At 48.3% G+C, this 19,406-nt stretch overlaps 1 protein-coding gene across 2 annotated transcripts in view; it reads right to left on the reverse strand.

Moving 5' to 3' along the window:
- The window catches only part of CHRDL2 (chordin like 2), a 35,021-nt gene extending 22,676 nt beyond the window's left edge, over positions 1–12,345 (reverse strand). The window contains exon 1 of one of the 2 annotated variants that reach the window (XM_009423759.4): positions 11,723–12,345. In XM_009423759.4, coding sequence (XP_009422034.2) covers positions 11,723–11,804 — 82 coding nt within the window. In that variant the 5' untranslated portion in view covers positions 11,805–12,345. The remainder of the gene's footprint in view (positions 1–11,722) is intronic. The other variant, XM_003313211.6, reaches the window with a different exon arrangement.
- Positions 12,346–19,406: the final 7,061 nt, after the last annotated feature.

A 19,406-nucleotide genomic window follows, 5' to 3' on the forward strand; every position in this document is an offset into this window, starting at 1 on the left:
AATCAAGCAGTGAAATGCTGTACAGATTTATATCATGGTATCAACGTTAATTATTATGATTAGACAAATGAGGCCCAGAGGGGGTAAGTTACACCTGAGGGCCACACAGCAAGTCAGTCACCAGGCAGCGATGACAGCACCAGTCTCCTGACTCAGTCCCACGCTCCTCTGCCCTCACAATCATGCTTGCTTCCTTTTTATTTGTCCCATTTGGCTTATTTAGTACATCACCACACCCTTCTCTCCCTTCCCACCCCTCTCTCCTCTCCCATCCCCCTCCCCTGTACACACACACACATACACACACACACACACACACACACACGTGTACACATTCTCTGGGTCCTGTAGCCCACCTTTTGAACAAAGTCCTCCTGGTGTGAAGATCACCAGGCACCTGTGTAGAGGAGGGTTGGCAGGGATGGGGCCTGAGGCCATGGATCTGGGAGATTTCTTGCTTTCACACTGTACTATGTCCTTATATTTTGGTGAGCCGTGATGAGAAGGTTGTTAGGAAACTGACTTTCAAGTATCCTTAATAATGGTCGTTGCTACTACTGTGATTTGTGATTGGCACACCAATGGACTTTTTTGCAATTGCACATCAGTCGTCAATATCTGGATGAATGCTTCTAAGAATTACTAAAATCGTTTGTTCCATGGGTTGGCTATCTCTCCTACAATCCTGCATTCCTGAAACCTCTGCCTTTCTCACCTCCCATAACCCACTGATCCACTCCTGCTCCCACCTCCTACCCACTCACCTCCAGCCCTGGGTCAGACCTCCCAGCCCAGCACTGCAGCCTTGTGCCCTGCCCCTCTGCCTCCCGCCCTATCCTCACCAACCCTCCTCTACGCAGGTACCTAGTGATCTTCACGCCAGCAGGGAAAAACACTCCATTGCCTGAGCTCTTTTCAGGAGGAACTGGGAGGCTCAGCACAAGCTAAGTGCCAGTAAAGGTTTGTTGAATTAAATGAGATTGAAATATGGAGAAGGGAACCAACATTATTGACTATCTTCTCTTTGCCGAACCCCTTATAGAAGTTAATTATCTCATTAACATTATCGTTTTGACCATTAAATTAGATAACGCTTGTAAAGTGTTTACCCAGTCCAGTTTCTGACCCTTAGTTGAATGCTATTATTATGATAATTGTGGTAACAATCACAAAGCCACTGCAAAATGGACATTGTCATCTTCTGGAATAGATGACAGTATCCGTCTTGCAGTGGCTTTGGACTGTTACCACAATTATGAGAAGGCTCACAGAGACTATGCCACTTGCCTAAAGTCCTCCACTAGGATTTCAGCCCAGGACTCCCGCCTCCAAAGCAGAGCTCCTTTCTCTTCACCTCATCTCTCATCTCCTGTGGCTTTTTACACAATTCCAGGGCCTAAAGGCCTTCTTCTCTCTCTGCCCCACCAGCCACCATCCCCGACTCCCTAGCTTATTCTCTTAGTCCCCTGTTGGTCTAAAATGGAGAAGCTGCCTCTCATGCCTCCTTCTTATTTTCTGGAGTCAAGCATCTTAGAAACATGGGTTCTTACACTTCCTAAATCACATTCTCTTAGACTTTGAAACAGAATCGCAGAGCATTGAAAGCAGTAATGAATTGGGTGGGGTGAGCGGGGAGCTCACATTCAGTGCAGGAATTCCCTGTCAGCACTGGGGGCTGGGCTGGCGTGCAGCCCCTGCCTGACACACGCCTCCAGGAAACAGGAGCTCATGGGCCATTCCTAACCATCAGAAGGTTTTCTTTGTAAGGAGCTGGAGTTGGCCTCTCTCGGGTTCCTCATATTGCTCCTGCTCTGCCCTCTTGGGCCTCCTAGAACAAAGATTTGAGACTGCTGTCATGATGCCTTCAGTCTGTGCTTCGAGGGTCGCTGAGAGTAGGAACACATGGCTTAGTTCCCTCGCCATTCCCTTCCCAACTCCGCAAAGTGGAGGAGCGATTAAAGTTCGCCTCTCACATTCCCAGCAAGCCAGCAAGGCCCGGCTGGCCCGTATCAAATGAGCTGTGTTTATCTCTCAGCCTCTACTGGCAGAGAGGGTGGGACACGGGCCCAGCTGGGGTGCTGGTCAGAGCCAGCCCAACTCTCCAAGGAGTGAATAATGTCTTTCTTCCTCGGTCCCCTCCTCCCACCAGGGAGGGGGTGATTGCAACACTGCCACCACCTTAGGTCTCAGCCTGTTGCTGAAGAAGCCCTGTCCTACCTTCCTTGGGGCAGCCCTGTAGCCCAGGTCTCTGTGCCAGTTGGCACCCCCTTCACCTCACCGCCTGCTCAGAGCATGAAGACAGAAAGAGTGTCTCAGCCAATGCCCAGGCAGGAGGCCCCTTCCCCCCACCAACAGACCTGGCAGAGGCTGAGAATGTGGGGGGCCTGGCAGGAGGCCTCCAGTGGCCACAATCCCCACCCCACCATACCCTAGAAGGTGACAGGCACAAGGAAGGGTGGCATGGCCTGGAGCTCTCTCTTCCTCAAGTGAGATGAGTGCCCAAGGCCATGCCAAAACCAAGCAGGAGGAAGAACTGCCAGACGGCGACAGGCCGCCTCAGTTCCTGCAGTGCTGGCACTAGCCCCAACCCTTGAACATGGCTGGTGAAAACAGTTTTAGTTCTTTAAGCCACAAGTTCACTGTGTGACATTCAGAGACTCATCCTCCTTTCTCTGAGCCTCAGTTTCCCATCTGCAAAATAAGGGGAGGGGGTAAGCTATGATCTTCAAAGATTTTCTGCATAGATACTTTATGAATCCATGATTTCAACATTTGAAGACTCCAAAATTCTAGGATTCTAAGGTTCAGGATTTTGAGAATTCCATGTTTCTAAGAACCTGTATTTCCTTAGAACACAAAGCTTCTAGAATTGTCCAATGTTGTGGTTCTAAGATTCGATCATTCCAAGATTCTATGATTCTTGGATGTGTTGATGGTCTCATACATCCTAGGCTCTCAGAGGCTCCAAAGTGGGTTAGGATGAAGTTCAGGGAGCCAGTAGGACCAGTCCTGAGTGACACAGGTGTGTCACCTGAGTGTGAAGGAGGTAAAGTTTGTCTCATACCTCACTCCCTTCCCATACACTCCCTTTGGTCCTCTGTGGCGTTCCCACCTCTGCCCTGGCCTTGGACCTGCCCTGATTCCTCTCCCACCCCACCACCAAGTCTCATCCCACCTGTGCCCATGCATCCCTCCCCATCTCAGAGACCAAGCATGACTTTTCTCAGGGACCCTTTGGAGTCAGATCGGCTGGGGTTCAAATTGTGGATTTGGCTTTTATTTGCAGCCTGAATTTAGACAAGTTACCTAACCATTCTGGGCCTCTGTTTCCACATCTATTAAACGGAACTAATAACAATCTTTACCTCTCAGAGTTACTGTAGAATTAGGTCAGATAATATATGTAATATGCCTAGTGCCTGACATATGTTATATGCTCAACTAAATAGGTTTAAAAAAAAAACAGATCTGGGCACTGACCCCAGACTTCCTTAATAGTTTGTTTCCTGTGGTGTTTCTTTGACTCCCAGAGCTCTCTGTGGTCATCCCCAGGCACCTATTAGGGGATGAACATCATAGCACACACTGAGGCCAAATCTCCCAGGTCTCATTTACTACTGCACCAATCGTGATTCTGGTGGCCTCCTGCATTCTTCTAGCCCCACTCATAAACCAGATTAGTTTGCCTCAACTCACCTCAGGCCCACAGACCTTGGGCGGGGATACAGAGATGAAAGTGGCTCAGAAGTTGGAGGAGAGAATGGGAAGGCAGGAGTGAGAGGCAAGAGACCAGTCTGGAAGGAGAAGCAGAGGCTCACGGAGGGCTTTGAGAGCCCGAGAGGCAAAGGAAAGCCATGAAAAAGCTTTAAACTGGGGAGTCCCATGATCAGATTTGCATTTTAGAATCATCACTGTGCTCACAGGAATGGAGAACTGATTGGAGGGCAAGACTGGAGGCAGAGAGACCAGGGAGGGGCTGTTGCAGTCATCCTGTTTTGAGATCATGCTGGACCTGGACCAAGATGGAAGTTGTGCTGATGGGCAAAAGTACAGATTTGAGAAACACTTAGGAGGTACAATGGGCAGGCTTTGGGACAGACTGGATAGGATATGGGTGGAGAAGGCAAAGGAGCCATCAAGGTCAGGATTGAGGTTTCGGGACTGAACACATATGTGAGTGTGGGGCACTTGGCATAACAGGCAGTAAACATTATTATCATTAGTAATACAGTAGTCCCCCCTCATCCTTGGGTGATACATTCCAAGACCCCCAGTGGATGCCTGAAACCACAGTTTGTACTGAACCCTACATAGACCATGCATAGATTTCTTTTGCCTTCTTTGCAGTTTCACAAATAGAAGATTCATCCTTACTGTAGATCTTAGCAAACTCACTATGCCATTTTTTTCCTTTCCTTAGTGAGAACTTTTACCTTTTTACTTAAAGAAAGCACTTTATGGCTTCTCTTTGGCATATCCAAATTGCTGGCATTGCTACTCGTGCTTTGGTGCCATTATGAAGTAAAATAAGGGTTCCTTGAACACAAGCCTTGCAATACTGCAACAGTTGATCTGATCACTGAGACAGCTACCAAGTGATTAACGGGCGGGGAGCATCTACAGCGTGACACTGGACAAAGGGGTGATTTACGTTCTGGATGGGACAGAGAGGGATGGCAACAGAATTCACCATGCCACTCAGAATGATGTGCAATTTAAAACGTATGAATTCTTTATTTCTGGAATTTCCAATTTAATATTTCGGACCAAGGTTAATCACAGGAAACTGAGACCTCAGAAATTGAAACCATGAATACTGGGGGACTGCTACAGTAATATTACTTCCCATTATTCATTTATTTATTGAACTTTTTGTATGTCAAATATTATACACATTCATGGGCCTGGTACATGACTTAAAACAAAGTCACCTCCTGAAGGAGCTCACAGCCTAGTGAAGAACACAGATAGATACAATACATTCAGTCTGACAAACGCTATGATGGCGTGAGCATAGGGTCTTCAGGCGAGGCTTCTCTAGGAACATGCCTGAGCTGGATCTTGGAGAAATTAACAAGATGCAGAAGGGGAAGGACTTCTCAGGCAGTGGGTGCTAGATGCAAAGGCACAGAGGTGGGAGTGGATGTGGTTCATGAAGGACACAGAGGCTTCTCTTTGGCATATCCAAAGTGCTAGACACTAGCTCCCTTTCCCACAGGAAGTGTCCACTTGGATGGGCCACAGCCAAATCTCTTTACCTGTCTGAACAGACTTAAAGTGACTGGACTTAGTTGATCTAATCTGATTTCAGGACAGCAATGTTTACCAGACAGATTCCAAATGTCACTGTGTCATCCCCAGCCTATCATGAGGTGGCTCCTGCCTGCTTTTCCAGCAAAACTTTTTGTGGTGGCCCTGTTTTCAGCCTCACCTCCTCTTGCTAAATTCCTCACTCTTCCACCAGCCCCCAGGCCTCCTCCTACTGTGCCTTCAAACATGCTGTTTCCTCCACCTGGAATGGAATCCTCCATCTCCAATGTTTGACCAACTCCTTCCCATTCTTCAAAAGCCAGCTTAGATGCTACCCTTTCTGTGAAGCTGCCCCAAACTTCCAGCCACTGGCCTTTCCTGCAGAACTGAGTTCAGCCCTCATTACAATTCTCATCACAAATGGATTAGAGGTACTTCTTAAGTAAGCTTTGCTTCCTAACTAAACTGGGACCTTCTTGAGAGCAAGGACCAGATCTCATTAAATTTTGTGCTCAATGCAGAGCCTACACAGATAGAGTTCATGCCTGATGAACAAAATCAATGATGAAAGAACAGAGTTAACAAAGAGGGAGAGATTCTGGAAGAGGAGCCAATTGACGGTCCTTAGTCCTGGAAGCTTCTTTCATTCTTTTTTCTTTTTTTTTTTTTTTGAGATGGAATCTTGCTCTGTCACCAGGCTGTGGTGCAGTGGCGCAATCTCTGCTCACTGCAACCTCTGCCTCCCAGGTTCAAGCGATTCTCCTGCCTCAGCCTCCGAGTAGCTGGGACTACAGGTGAGTGCCACCATGCCCAGCTAATTTTCGTATTTTTAGTAGAGATGGGGTTTCACCATGTTGGCCAGGATGATCTCGATCTCTTGACCTCGTGATCCACCCGCCAGGGCCTCCCAAAGGGTTGGGATTACAGGCGTGAGCCACCACGCCCGGCCCTGGAAGCCTCTTTCTTTAACAAAAGGAGTAGTTCATTATATGGGAAGAGGGCCAATTCCCTTTCAGCACTTTTACCTTGCCACGTAACAGAAATTAGCTTCTGACAACCCCCGCTTTCCAGCTCCCTGCCATCTGAACGCTCAAACCACTGGCCAAACCAAATGACAACATGTACAAAAAGGTCAGGAGCCCAGAGTAGCTAAGGGGATGAGTGATTCCATGATCTTCACGCATAAGTCAAAATTTCCAAACTGTCTCTACCCAAGTTCCGAGTTCATCCCACAGTCTGGCTTGAAACTCTCATGCTGTGATAAAAGGTTTTTTTATGGGGTCAGTTAGGAGGGGTTAGTGCGGTTGAGAATTCTTCCCCAATAGGAAGCAGAAAAGACAACTAGAAAGAAGCTTCTGGGCTGGAGGGGAGGCTGGTCAAGACCATGGAAAGGGCATCAGGAGGGGCCGGGGTGAGAGGAGAGAGGTCTGGAATTGTGGCTGGCCTGTCCCCAGGCTGCAAGAACTCAGGAAACCTGAGTGAGCCAGGCTGCCCAGGAATGTAGAACGTTTACATCTCTTCCCTCACACCCACACAGCCATACTTTCTCTATTTATTTATAATCCCCTCTTCACACAAACAAACTTGCTCCCCTCTGAGACATAAGCTCTGCTCTGGGCTCTGGCACCCGATGGGAGAGGCCTCTTAAGGAAATCAGAAGAAAAGCCTCAGCTCCTCAGTGGCTGAGCTGTGCAACCCGGAGAAAGGAACTGCATTTCTCTGAACCTGACTTTTCCCTCTGGCACATGACAGACATACAGGAGCATGGAAGGGCCTCTAGGGAGAGAACTATCAAACCAGGAAAGGCAGCTCTGTTACCTGTTAAAGGGCAGGAAACAGGGTGGGGACTGTTCACATTTTTTTCTGCCTTGGACATATATGCTTAGATTCATAGAATCGTAGAAAGCTAGGGACTCAGAGACATCCAGTCCCCTGTTTCCTTTGTGGGAAATTGAGTCCCAGAGAGAGATCAGGACTTGACTAAGCTTGATTCACTCCAGCACAATCTTCAATGCCAGTCGTCAGATGTGGAGAGAATGCTTACAGGGACACCCATCCCCTACTAGGCAGGACTAGAAGAAATGGCTTTAATTTGTAAACAGAAGCCTTCTGGCGAGACACAAAAAAGAACTCCTGAGTACAAGAATGAGGATGGGGTCCTGAACAGAGGAAGGGGGACGCCTGAAATGATCTCTGTACTACACCTCCCAGGGGCACCGCTCTCATCATGCCAGTCCTTTTCTTTGAGAATATGAAGGATTCAAGGTCCCTCTCCCAGAGTCCGGCGCCATGGTTGGCGGCTGGGGGAACTTGAGAGGCCAGTCCTGGAACAGGTGCAACAGCTGGAGCAACTGCGCAGCTGTTGCCGGGCTCAGGCTCAGCAGCCTGTGCGCCAGTGAGTGAGGCAGAGACCTCTGCTGGTGGGAGAGGAGAGGTGCAGAACGGCCCAGTCAGAGATCCAGAGAGAAGTCAGCCTGGAGCCAGACTTCAGGCCTTCACTTAGGTGCTCCCCACTGCCTCATGCACACCTGCACAGGTAGATGGGGATGCGACTAAGCTGAACAGACAAGCAGGTCCCCTCTGGCCGGTCTCCCACTACCTCCACTGCCCCAGGCCATCCAGGCACTTTTTTCTGGTGTCTGAGGGTCTGCCTTGTCCACTCCTCCCTGGCAGGGCAGGAGTACCACCCTCCCACATCCCTATTCCAAAGGCCAGAGTGGACTCGGAATCAAGGCAACCACATCTTTGGGTTTTGGAGACTTAGAATTACGAGGTGTTAAAACTAGAATGGTCCTCAATAATCATCCACTTGAGTCCAACCATCTCACTTTACAGGGGAGAAAACTGAGAGGTAGAGAAAGGCAACCTGTCCAGGGTCACAGTTGGAACTGATGGCACAGCCAGGGCTGGATCCATGACTTTCTGATTCCAGGTTTGCCCTCCACATCACATCCTACCAGCGGAGCTCCCTTCCTGTCCCATGCCTGCGTCTAGGGTCTGGAATTCATCACCTGGGAACGAAAGCTTCGATTCCCATAATAAACAAAACCCTTGAAGAAAAAAAATACATGGATTGTTTTTTTCTCAGCAGGGTCTCACTGTGACACCCAGGTTGGAGTGCAGTGGTGCAATCACAGCTCACTGCAGCCCCCATCTTCTGGGCTCAAGCAATCCTTCCACCTCAGCCTGCCGAATAGCTGGGACCACAGATATGTGCCACCATGCCAGGCTAATTTCTTTATTTTTTCTAGAGACAGGGTCTTGCTATGTTTCTCAGGCTGGTCTCAAACTCCTGGGCTCAAGTAATCCATCCACCTCGGCCTTTCAAAGTGCTCAGATTACAGGCGTGAGCCACTGCACCCAGCCCCATGTTTTTACTTCGTAACTGACTCTCCTGAAAGCAGGATTGGATGGAGGGAGGGAAGAGAAAGCAGAGCATACTAGACACCTACAAGGGACAATTAGGGAAGAGAACCAAAGAGAGGAGCTGAGAGGAGTAGGGCAGAAAGCACTGAAGAGGGAGGTAAGAAGATAGTAGGCCTCTGGTGGACACTCATCCACAAAGAGCCGAGTGTCTAGAGTGACCAGCATCACACATGTCTGTGGCTCAGCCTGGGGCTGGGACCAGTACTGGTCAGTAACCAGGTCAGGGACCCAGCCTGGGTAAGGGGTCTTGTATAGGGGTGGAATTGGTGTTCAACCTGTGGCCAAGGTTGGAGGATTAGGGCTTGGCTTGTGGCTGGAATTGCAACTTAGTCTGTATTGGGATTAGGGCTCAATCTATGGCTGGAAATAGAACCAAAGAGAGAATACTTTTTGTTTGAATAGCCTGAGGAGCAAACTGTTACCTGTGTTCACAGGCCCTTGGCATTCTTCAGGGCTCCGACACCTCAGGAGCCTGATACCACACAGACTTGAAAATTTCCATCTGTTAGCACTGTTTCTGAAAGCACCTAAGATATCACCAGATTTCTGACCCACAACAGGCTTGAGATCTCACTTAAACTAAGATGAGGACCTTTGTAAGAGACCTTCAAATAGCATCTTGGCAAATGACTATAGGATCCTTTCTAGATTCATAGGCTGTCAGCACCAAACAAAATGAGGCTCAGATAAAGAAGTGGTCTGTCCCAACTCACACAGCCAATAAGTGACAAATCAGGGTCCAGGACGCAGGTCTGTTCTGTTTTTTTTTTGTTGTTGTTGTTGTTGTTGTTTTTTAAGAGATGAGGTCTCACCATGTTCCCCAGGCTAGCCTTGAACTCCTGAGCTCAAGGGTTCCTCTCCCTCTCAGCCTCCCAAGTAGCTGGTGACTGGAACTACAGATGTGTACCACTGTGCCTGGCTTTTGTTCTTTTCTTTAATAAATTTGCTGTGTGACCTTGGGCAAGTCACTCTTCTCTTCTGGGCTTCAATTTAACTCTTAAGTATAGGTACACTGATGGGTAGAAGCAGATGGTTTTTGATAGTTTCACCAGCTCTAACATCCAGGAATCTTAACATTCTCCAATGAGTGCCAGTCCACCTCACCCTAATGAGTTGGCTCCAAGTCTTTTTCTCACATGTCTGGAGATCTGTATTTACAAGGCTGTAGGGAAGATGGAATACTAGCAGGACCTGCTGAGAGGTACAGAGCTGAAGGCCAGGGAGGCACAGAGGAGGGAGATCAGAGTGGATCAAGTCACCGGGGAGAGTTTGCTTGAAGAGGTGTGACCTAGGCAAGGCCATGAAAGGCTGACAAGATATGGGAAGCAAAGAAGCGGGGTGTGGGTAGGATAACAGTCTGGTTCTAGGACATCTTTCCAAGATGCATCAAGGGCAATGATATCTGGAGAAAAAATTGCAGGGACTAAGAACAAGGTGTCAAGTGGATGGGAGGCAGGCATGGAGGGCATCCTGTGCAAAGTCTCTTTTAAGAAATAGGAGGCAGGTGTTAGGAGGAAACCCTCAGGGTTCAAGAAAGCAGAAGAGACATTTATTGAGTACACAGCATTGTGCTGGGCACTTTAATCTGTTACCTCCTTTAATCCTCCCAAGAACCCTGCAAGTTCTGGATTAGTATCTCTCTTAGACAGATGAGGAAATTGAGGCTCAGAGAAGTTATGGCTTACAAAAAGTCACACAGCTCTAAGGGGCACAGCCAGGATTTGAATACAACACTGAGCTAATTCCATTACTTGTTCTATGTAATGGAAAGACTTCTATGAGTCTCATGCTGCTGGCAGGCCAGAGACACTCAGCCTGCTCTCATGAGCAGAAACAAGACCGTAACAAAGTCCAGCACTACCAGCTCCAGAAAGTCACGTGCAAAAGAAAGGCATAGATGGAGGAGCTGAGCTGGGGAGAGGAAAAAGCACCAGACTAGGAGTTGGGAACGCGGGGTCTTAATCTCAGGCTGTGTCATGTATGTCCTGGAGAAACCCACTGCTTGAATGAAGCTCCTTTCTTCTGATTAAGAGAATGTGGTTTGGTTTCCCATCCTCACAGCATTCTAAGAGATTGGATGGGCATGGGGAGGGGGGACCACCAGCCTATTGTGGGCGCAGTGAGGAAACTGAGGCTCAGAATGATGATGTAACCTGTTTGATGTTACACTGTATCTATGTGGAAAAGCATAATTGGGAACTGATTTTTTTTGGAAGCTATCAAGCACCAGTCTTGTGCTAGCTGCTTTACCTCTTTTCTCTAATTTAATCCTATCAACTCTCCTAGGATTTTTACTTCCGCTTTATAGATTAGGAAACCCAGGGTCAGAGAGGTGCACTCTGTGACGGCCTCCCAGCAGCTGGCATTCAGCGGGGGTGGGATGGTGAAGACGCTGGTCTATCTCACTGTGCCCTGCCGCCTCCCAGAGTCTCACGCTGCAAATTCAGGGTTCCTTCTAGACAATGTGAGGCAGGGAATAAAGCATGGGATCTGGAACTAGAGTTCTGGCTTTGGATGGCTTACCCGCTCTGTAAGTTTTAGCAAGTTCCTCCTTGCTCAGCCTAAGTTTTCTCATCTGTAAAGTGCGAATGATAATACCCACCTCACTGGAGAGTTGCGAGGATCAAAAGAGAGAAAAGAATGGGAAGGTTATCCTAATTACCTCTCATTTCTGTCCAATGGCTCTTTCCAAAGGCAAAAAGCCTTTTCTTCTCCATCACACTCCTTACCTGTAGCCAGACATACCCGACTCCCTCCTAGGAACAGTAAGTCCTCCCCCAACCCAAAACACAGTGCCCTGCCCTCTCCCCCGCTGCCCTTGGTGCCCCTCCTCAGGTCCCTGGCAGCAGCCCTCTCTCAGTTCTGAGTCGTGCCGAGTTCCTCCGGTCCCCTGGCCCATACTGGTCCTCACGGAGTCTCCACCCCTCCGGCACAGGTGCTGCCTGGACGGCTGTCAGAAGAGCTTGGGGTCCAGGTCCTGGCGCTGTCCCGCACATTCCAGGGGCCTCATCCCTCCTCTGCCCACCCAGCCTCCCGGTCTACTTACGGGCTCGAGCGTGGGAGTCCAGGGGGAACCAGAGCAGCGCGAGTCCCAGCAAGGAGGAGAGGACCCTCACCTCGGGAACCATCCTTTCCCCAGGGTCAGGCCGCTGGTCCGGGAGCGGAGTCGGGAGGAAGGGAGACGAAAAGGACACGGAGGCACAGGGGCCACAGATCAACCCACAGACCCCAGGAGGTCTGCTGCTAGAGCGGGGTCGGAGAAGGGCCAGGAAGCAGCGGTGGGCAGGAAAGGAGGGCAGGAAGGGAGGTCTAAGGTGGGAAGAAGAGAAAGGTGGAAAGAGAACGCGGGGAAAGGAGGGAGAGATGGAGAGACGAAGGAAGGTCCAGCAGAAGGGAGAGGCGATCAAAGAAAGGGGGAAGGTGAGAGGGAGAGGAGGAGAAAGCAGGGAGAGGACCGGCGTCTGCCGAGCGCGCAGCGCCGGGCGAGGCGCGCGGGACCAGCGGGTGTTGCGGGCGCGCGGGCTAGAGGCGGCCGGCGCCCCCTGCTCGGTGGGCTCGGGGTCGGGCCGCGGGGGCCTGGAGCCCGGCGGGGCGGCGGTCCCAGCAGCGGCGGCGGCGCGGCGGCCGCGGAGGGAGGCTGAGCGCGGGCCGGCTGTGCTCGCCAAGGGCTCCAGGCGCCGCGCTCGGGCGCATTTGTACTTTGCCGCGGGAAGCAGGCAGCCCGGCCTGGCGCTGGCCTAGCGCTGGCGCCTCCTCTGGGGCACCGCGGGCTCGGTGGATTGGCCACCCGAGAAACAGGCCCACTTTTTCCCCTCCTCTCTTGTGCGGGTCTCCGGGACGGACGCTCCAGGCGCGGCGCCGAGTGGAGGCGAGGGGGCTGCGGAGGGGGAAGGGGCCACGCGGGCCACGGGGTTTAACCCCTGACTCCCCGCGACGCCAAGAATGCAGGAGGGCAGAGTTGAGGGAGACCTCAGGTGGAACTTTCAGGTGGGGAAGGCTGAGCTGTCGGGGCTGCGGGTACCGGGAAGGCTCAGGGTAAGGCGCTCGGCGGTGCGTGCCCGGAACTCGGCAGATGGATGGAATCAGAACACTGGCGTTCTTAATTCAGTTTGTGGTCTACAGCACGCCACCAGAGAGTCTGTTTTCCCAGCTTTAAAATGGGCATTTTAAGATCTTAAAATATCTCTACTATCTTCCCACGAGTGTTGCTAAGATGAAATAAGGTAATGAACGTCGAAGCACTCACCCCACAAAGAGAAGGGGCCCTAATTCCAGGTGCCTACAATACCAGTGGCCCCTGTCCCCACTCCGTCTGCCCATGCGCCATTCTCAGGAAAGTCAGCCCATAGGGATCCTGTGCCTTCCCCTGGAGGTCTTCCTCTGCTCCCCCCTCCCACTCCCGAATCAAGGCAAGATCTCTCCTTTGCCTTTGCAGGTGAGGCCTGCACTTCTCTGGGAGTGATGGTCACCTTCAGTCATCTTTAGGGAGAGCTGATTGTCAAAGAGTTTTCTTTCCCACCAGAAGGGGAGCTCCCTGAGGACAGGGCCCTGACACCCTCCAGCCCTCAAATGGTGCTCCATCTCTTGTGTTGAATGAACACATGCACTAATAGGACACTAAGAAGAGAATAGCCAGCTCTGGCCAGACCAGCAACACACAAGCTCTGAAATCAAAAGGGCAGTCACTGTCCTGGCTCCATCCGTAACTTGTTGGGCCACTTTGAGTAAATACATCTATCCTTGCTTTGGACCTCAACTTTCTGCCCAGCTTCTCTTGAAGAGCTAATGGAGACTCCAAAGAGTGCCAGAGGAGTATGAGGTGGGAAGGGATGTTGAGCCATATCCCACTCTGGTAGGGAATCATATTTCCGGGTTTAAACACTTGGCTGGCTGGCTGTAAAGGTATCTTTCTGGGCCAAGGCTGGGCTCCCCATTGCACTGTGCTTTCAGGGTATTACCCCCAAGATCTCCACCCTCCAAAAGAGAGCAGTAGGAGGAACCAGTGATCCCCAAACCAGCCCTTCCTAGGGCTCTCAGGATCAGGGACAAACATGATCTGTCCAGTACCCTTCAGGCTTAACTTCTACTCTAATCTGGCCAGTCTCTTCCTTTCCCCTGAGTATTCTTTATTTTAACAGATAGTGCAAGCTTATGCATGTCACCATGCTTCCCTTTTTGCCTTTGCTTCCAGGGATCTCAGAGTTAAATCCTGTGCTGCTTAATTGCATAAACAATCTCATCCCAAGGGTTTGGGACAGTGATCTTTTCCTTTCTCTATCTTTGTTTAAAATGTGCTGTGCACATATATTCATGTCTTAGATGTAAGAAGTGGATTAAGATGGGTTCCCCTACATCCTGCCCATCATACTTCAAAAAAGGCCTCCACCATCTCAGCCCTCCTGTCCATCTCTATTATCCCCAGAGTTGAGGCCATCTTCATTCCTTTTTTTTTTTTTTGAGATGGAGTTTTGCTCTTGTCGCCCAGACTGGAGTGCAGTGGCGTGATCTTGGCTCACTGCAACCTCTGCCTCTGGGTTCAAGCGATTCTTCTGCCTCAGCCTCCCAAGTGGCTGGGATTACAGGCATGCACCACCTATAATTTTTGTATTTTTAGTAGAGATGGGGTTTCGCCATGTTGGCCAAGCTGGTCTTGAACTCCTGACCTCAGCTGATCCACTCACCTCAGCCTCCCAAAGTGCTGGGATTACAAGCATGAGCCACCGCACCCGGCCATCTTCATTCCTTACTTGAACTTTCCCAACAGCCTCTTAACAGGTCTCCTCCCCCTAATCTGGATCTCTCCTATCTATTTTCCTCACACCTGCCTTGAGAACTATGCTGATCATTTCTACTGACAAATCTGATCACATCACTTTCCCACATAAAACCTATTATTCACTTCCTATCATTTATAGGTTAAAATCTAAAATTTTCAGCACTGAATTGAACACCAAGCATATTTTAGTTCCAGTCTACCATTGCCACCTACCCTACACTTTGGCCAACCGCTCACCTCCCCAAACTGACCATGTGTCGTCGCACCTCCATATCCTCACACATGTTTTCCTTCTGCCTGGACTCTCTCTTCCTCCATCTAGTGAATCCCATTTAACTTTCCAAAGGTCAGTTGAGTCACCTCCACTCCAAGGTCTTCCCTGAGACCCCCAGGCAAAGTCAATGTTTAGTCTTTGTGTTTCCCATAGCACTTTGAATTGTAGCTGTTGGAGTGTAAGTATTTATTTGCATTTTTACCCTGCACTGTGAGTGCAGGTGCCTTTTGAAATTTATATCTGTAATTCGAGCATTTAGCAAAGTCCTTGACACACAGATACTGAATAAATAATTGCTACATGAGTGAGTGAAGACCTCAGTGATTGGAAAAGCCTTCAGCCCACTATTGGCCTCAGCTTTAGTCAATGATTGACATAAGAAACAAACACTTGAAAGTTTCTGTGTCAGGCCGGGCCCAGTGGCTCACACCTGTAATCCCAGCACTTTGGGAGGCTGAGGTGGGAAGATTGCTTGAGCCTAGGAGTTTAAGACCAGCCTGGGCGACAAAGTGAGACCCCCCCCAACTTCATCTCTACAAAAAGTAAAAAAGATAGCTGGGCATAGTGGCACGCACCTGTAGTCCTAGCTACTCTGAAGGCTGAGGCAGGAGGATCGCTTGAGCCCAGGAGGTTGAGGCTGCAGTGAGCCGTGTTTGCACCACTGCACTCCAGAGCAAGACTCTGTCTCAAAAAGAAAAAAAGAAAGAAAGAAAGTCTTTGTGTCTTCTGTAGAATTACTATTGAAGAGAGTTGTCTATACATTATTTAATATCCTTTTAAAAAGGAGACTGAATAAATTCTTCCAAAATCTAGTCAGGAAAAAAAAATGCATCTCCCCCTAGCAATTTGTTGCACCAAGAGTTTATCTGGCATCTGCTTGCTTCCTTCATAGCGAACTTGCTCATTGCCTGCCAAGGCAGCCCATTCCACTGTTGGACAGCTCTGTTAGAAAGTTCTTTATATTAAACTGAAATCTGATTCTCTGTGACTGCCTGTGTTGCCCCTCACTCTGTCCCCAGGGTTATACAGAACAAGCCAAGTCCTTTTGTCTTTTGAGAGCTCTCTAGAGATTTGGGGCAGAGAACCCCTCTTCCATACCTTCACCTTTACCAGTCTGGGTCCCGGGACCCCTCATGCCACATTAAACATTGTCTTCAAATGTGCCAAGCTCTTGGGCCTCCATGCCTCTGCAAACACTGTTTCTTCGCCCTGGAATGCCCTCTCTGTACTCACTTTGATTTGTCTGGCAAGCTTACTTATTTTTCAAGGGTTAAGGTAATTGCTAACTCCTTCACTCATGCAACAATTATTGAGTGCAAATTCTGGGCCAGACATAGTGCTAGGTGCTAGGGACACAGTGGAGAACAAGACAGACACCGACACTTGTATTCTAGGTGCTCTGAATCCTCTTTGCTGGTCTCTGAGTTAGCTCCGTTCCGCTCCATACTTCTTTGTTATAGCACTTACTACATTGTATTTTCAATAGGTTTTGTGTCACCTCCTCTATAGTGAGTTCTTTGAGAACATAGACTACTATTTAATATCTTCCCTAGCCTTCAACACACAGCTTTGCACATATTTGCTGCTAAATAAAGGTTTGTTGAATAATATCCTAGTTCCTTCAAACAGTCCTCATGTGACATGCTATTTGTGACTAAAAGGCCACCTCCTCCGCCGCAGGTTGCTTAATTATGTAAAATTACCATAGCGATAAGGATCATAGGGATCAGTGTCAAGGAGAGACTTAGCCTAGTCTGCTTAATTCTGTCCATAAGATTCTAAAAGAAGATTCACCACAAGAAGATTACATAATAGAGACTCTACACCAGTGGTGTGCTGGTAAATGTTTAACAACTGGTTCTCCAGGGGAAAAAAAGTTTTGTTTTTTACAGTTGCCAATGTCTGTGGTGTAAATACTCCCACTGTGGCCAATTCACGCTACCAATGTGACATCACTGAAAGCGCAGTGGAGAAGAGAGGCACAGTGAAATACCGTTATACAGTATTTCCTCCCTATCGACATAGTAGATGTAAATAACCTCAAGAACATTGAGAGTAGTAATTAGGAAGTGATGACTCAGTTTTTATTACCTCTGTTTTAAGTGTAACTTATTTAACTATACGTTATGTTATTTAATTTTTAGGAATGATTGTGTTCAATAACCAGCTTGCAACATTTCTGAAAATTTAACCCCTGGCTCTCCTTAGCTGGTAAAAGCCAGCTCTATTACGCTGCTTTTACATGATTAGGTGCTGAAAAGCAATGAACAAACAGTTTCTTTAAAGCTGGGTTCAGCCAGTGGTGGTGGCATGTCTGTAGTCCCAGCTTCTCTGGAGGCTGACGTGGGAGGATCACTTTGAGACCAGCCTGGGCAACATTGTGAAACCCTATACCATTTAAATAAATAAATAAATAAATAAATAAATAAATAAAGCTGAGTCCAATTTATTTACATTAGGAGGAAAGTCTTATTTAAAGGACCTTCACAGTTAATTTATTTGTGAACAATTCCTACCCTACTCTCACCCCTCAACTGGGTCAGTTACTCACCTATATAACAAACATTTATTTAGAACCTACTATCATTTTTGTATTTATTTGGCTCTCCAGATATTGTGCATATAGTTGGCCTAAATAAAAATGTCTGTAGAATGGATGAATGAATCCTCAGCACCTGAAATAGTGCCTGATGCATTGTGGGTGCTCGATCAGTATCTATGTGAGTGAATGGATCTTCTTAAAGTGAGGCTCATCTGTATTTACATGGGTTTCCATATGGCTATGTGAATATTCCCAAGTCTTTTTTCTCCCTCATTGAGCCCTCTGTTCCCAGGACAATCTGTACACAGCAAGAGGAGGAAGTATCAGGAAACCAGAATGAGGAACACATAGCCCTTAATGTCAGAGAGCCCTCATGAGGAAAACTGAGTGGGGACATGGTGTCTTCAGCAGAAGACATGGAGTGGGATCATCATTCTTCTAGAGTCTTAAGCCCTGCCACTGGCCAGAGGCCTCCTCTACTGGGGCATCCTCACTTACCAAGTATCAAAGAGAGTGGACCTTGTTCTCTCACCTCCTCCACATTCAGGGGACTTTAGAAAAGCAGTTTGTTCTCAGAGACTTCTTTCAATAGGTCTGTGAGGATGCAGTTAGAGCACCAGAAAACAGTTCCATACAACTTGGGTCACGCAGTTGGAAGGTGGCAGGCACTGTATCCACCTAAAGGTGGGAATGAAGAGCCACCAGAATTATCTTTTAAACATGTAAATCAGGCCAGGCGTCATATGTCATGCCTGTAATCCCAGCACTTTGGGAGGCTGAGGTGGGAGGATTGCTTGAGTCCAGGAGTTTGAGACCAGCCTGGGCAACAAAATGAGACCCTGTCTCTACAAAAAACTTAAAAATTAGCTGGGCATGATGGTGTGTACCTGTAGTCCCAGCTACCTGGGAGGCTGAGGCAGGAGTATTGCTTGAGCCTGGGAGGTCAAGGCTGCAGTGAGCCATGATTGCACCACTGCACTCCAGCCCGGATGACAGGGTGAGACCCCATCTCTGAAAAAAAAAAAAAGAAAAGAAAAGAAAAGTAAATTAGTGAAGTCCCTTCTTTGCTTAAAACCTCTCCATTGCACTTAGAATAAAATCCAAAGGGTGGGTGCAGTGGCTCACACCTGTAATCCCAGCACTTTGGGAGGCCAAGGTGGGAGGATCACTTGAGTCCAGGAGTTTGTGACCAGCCTGGCCAACATCATGAGATCTCATTTCTACAAAAAATTAAAAAATTAGCCAAGCGTAGTGGCACAAGCCTGTAGTCCTAGCTGCTCTGGAGGCTGAGGTGGGAGGATTGATTGAGCCTGGGAGGTGGAGGCTGCAGTGAGCCAACATCGCACCACTGTATTCCAGCCTGGACAACAGAGCAAGGCACTGTCTCTAAATAAATAAATAAGAATAAAATCCAAATCATTTGCCAAATATGTAAAGCCTTCCATGCCCTGGCCCTGTCTACACTCTGACTTCAGACCACTCTCCCTGTGCTCACTATGCTCTAGTACACGGGCCTTCTTTCTGTCCCTGGGATACGTCAAGCTGCCTGGTCCCTCCTCAGGGATTTTGCCCTTGCTAGTTCTCCTGCTTGGAATGCTCTTCCCTCAACCTTTTCTACAGATAATACTTCATTCAGCTCAAATGTCACTTCTTTAGTGATGTTTCCCTGGTCCAATCTATGTAATAATGCCTGCTTTTGAGTAATTTTCTATCTTATTGCCTTGTTTTCTTTCCTTTCTTATTCTCTGAAACATATTTTTTCACTTGTATATTATCTGTCTCCCTCATGAGCACAAAAGCTCTGCAACAGCCTAGACTTTAATTTTTTTTTGTTTTATTTTCTATTTTTTTTTTTTTAAAGACAAAGACAGCATCTCGCTATGTTGCTCAGTCTGGTCTTAAACTCCTGGGCTCAAGCCATCCTTCTGTCTTGACATCCCAAAGTGCTGGGACCACAGGTGTGAGACACTGCGTCTGGCTGTGGACTTTAATTTTTGATCACTGCTATATCCCTAGCTCCTGGAACAATGCCTAATACATAACAGATTTTTTTGTATGTGTGTGTGAACCTAACTTCAATATTTTATTGTCTTCACAATTAAAAAAAAGATGAAGCTTTGAACTAGGTCACTTGGCCC

This window comes from Pan troglodytes, chromosome 9 (genome assembly GCF_028858775.2).
Source record: "Pan troglodytes isolate AG18354 chromosome 9, NHGRI_mPanTro3-v2.0_pri, whole genome shotgun sequence".
Lineage (NCBI taxonomy): Eukaryota > Metazoa > Chordata > Mammalia > Primates > Hominidae > Pan > Pan troglodytes.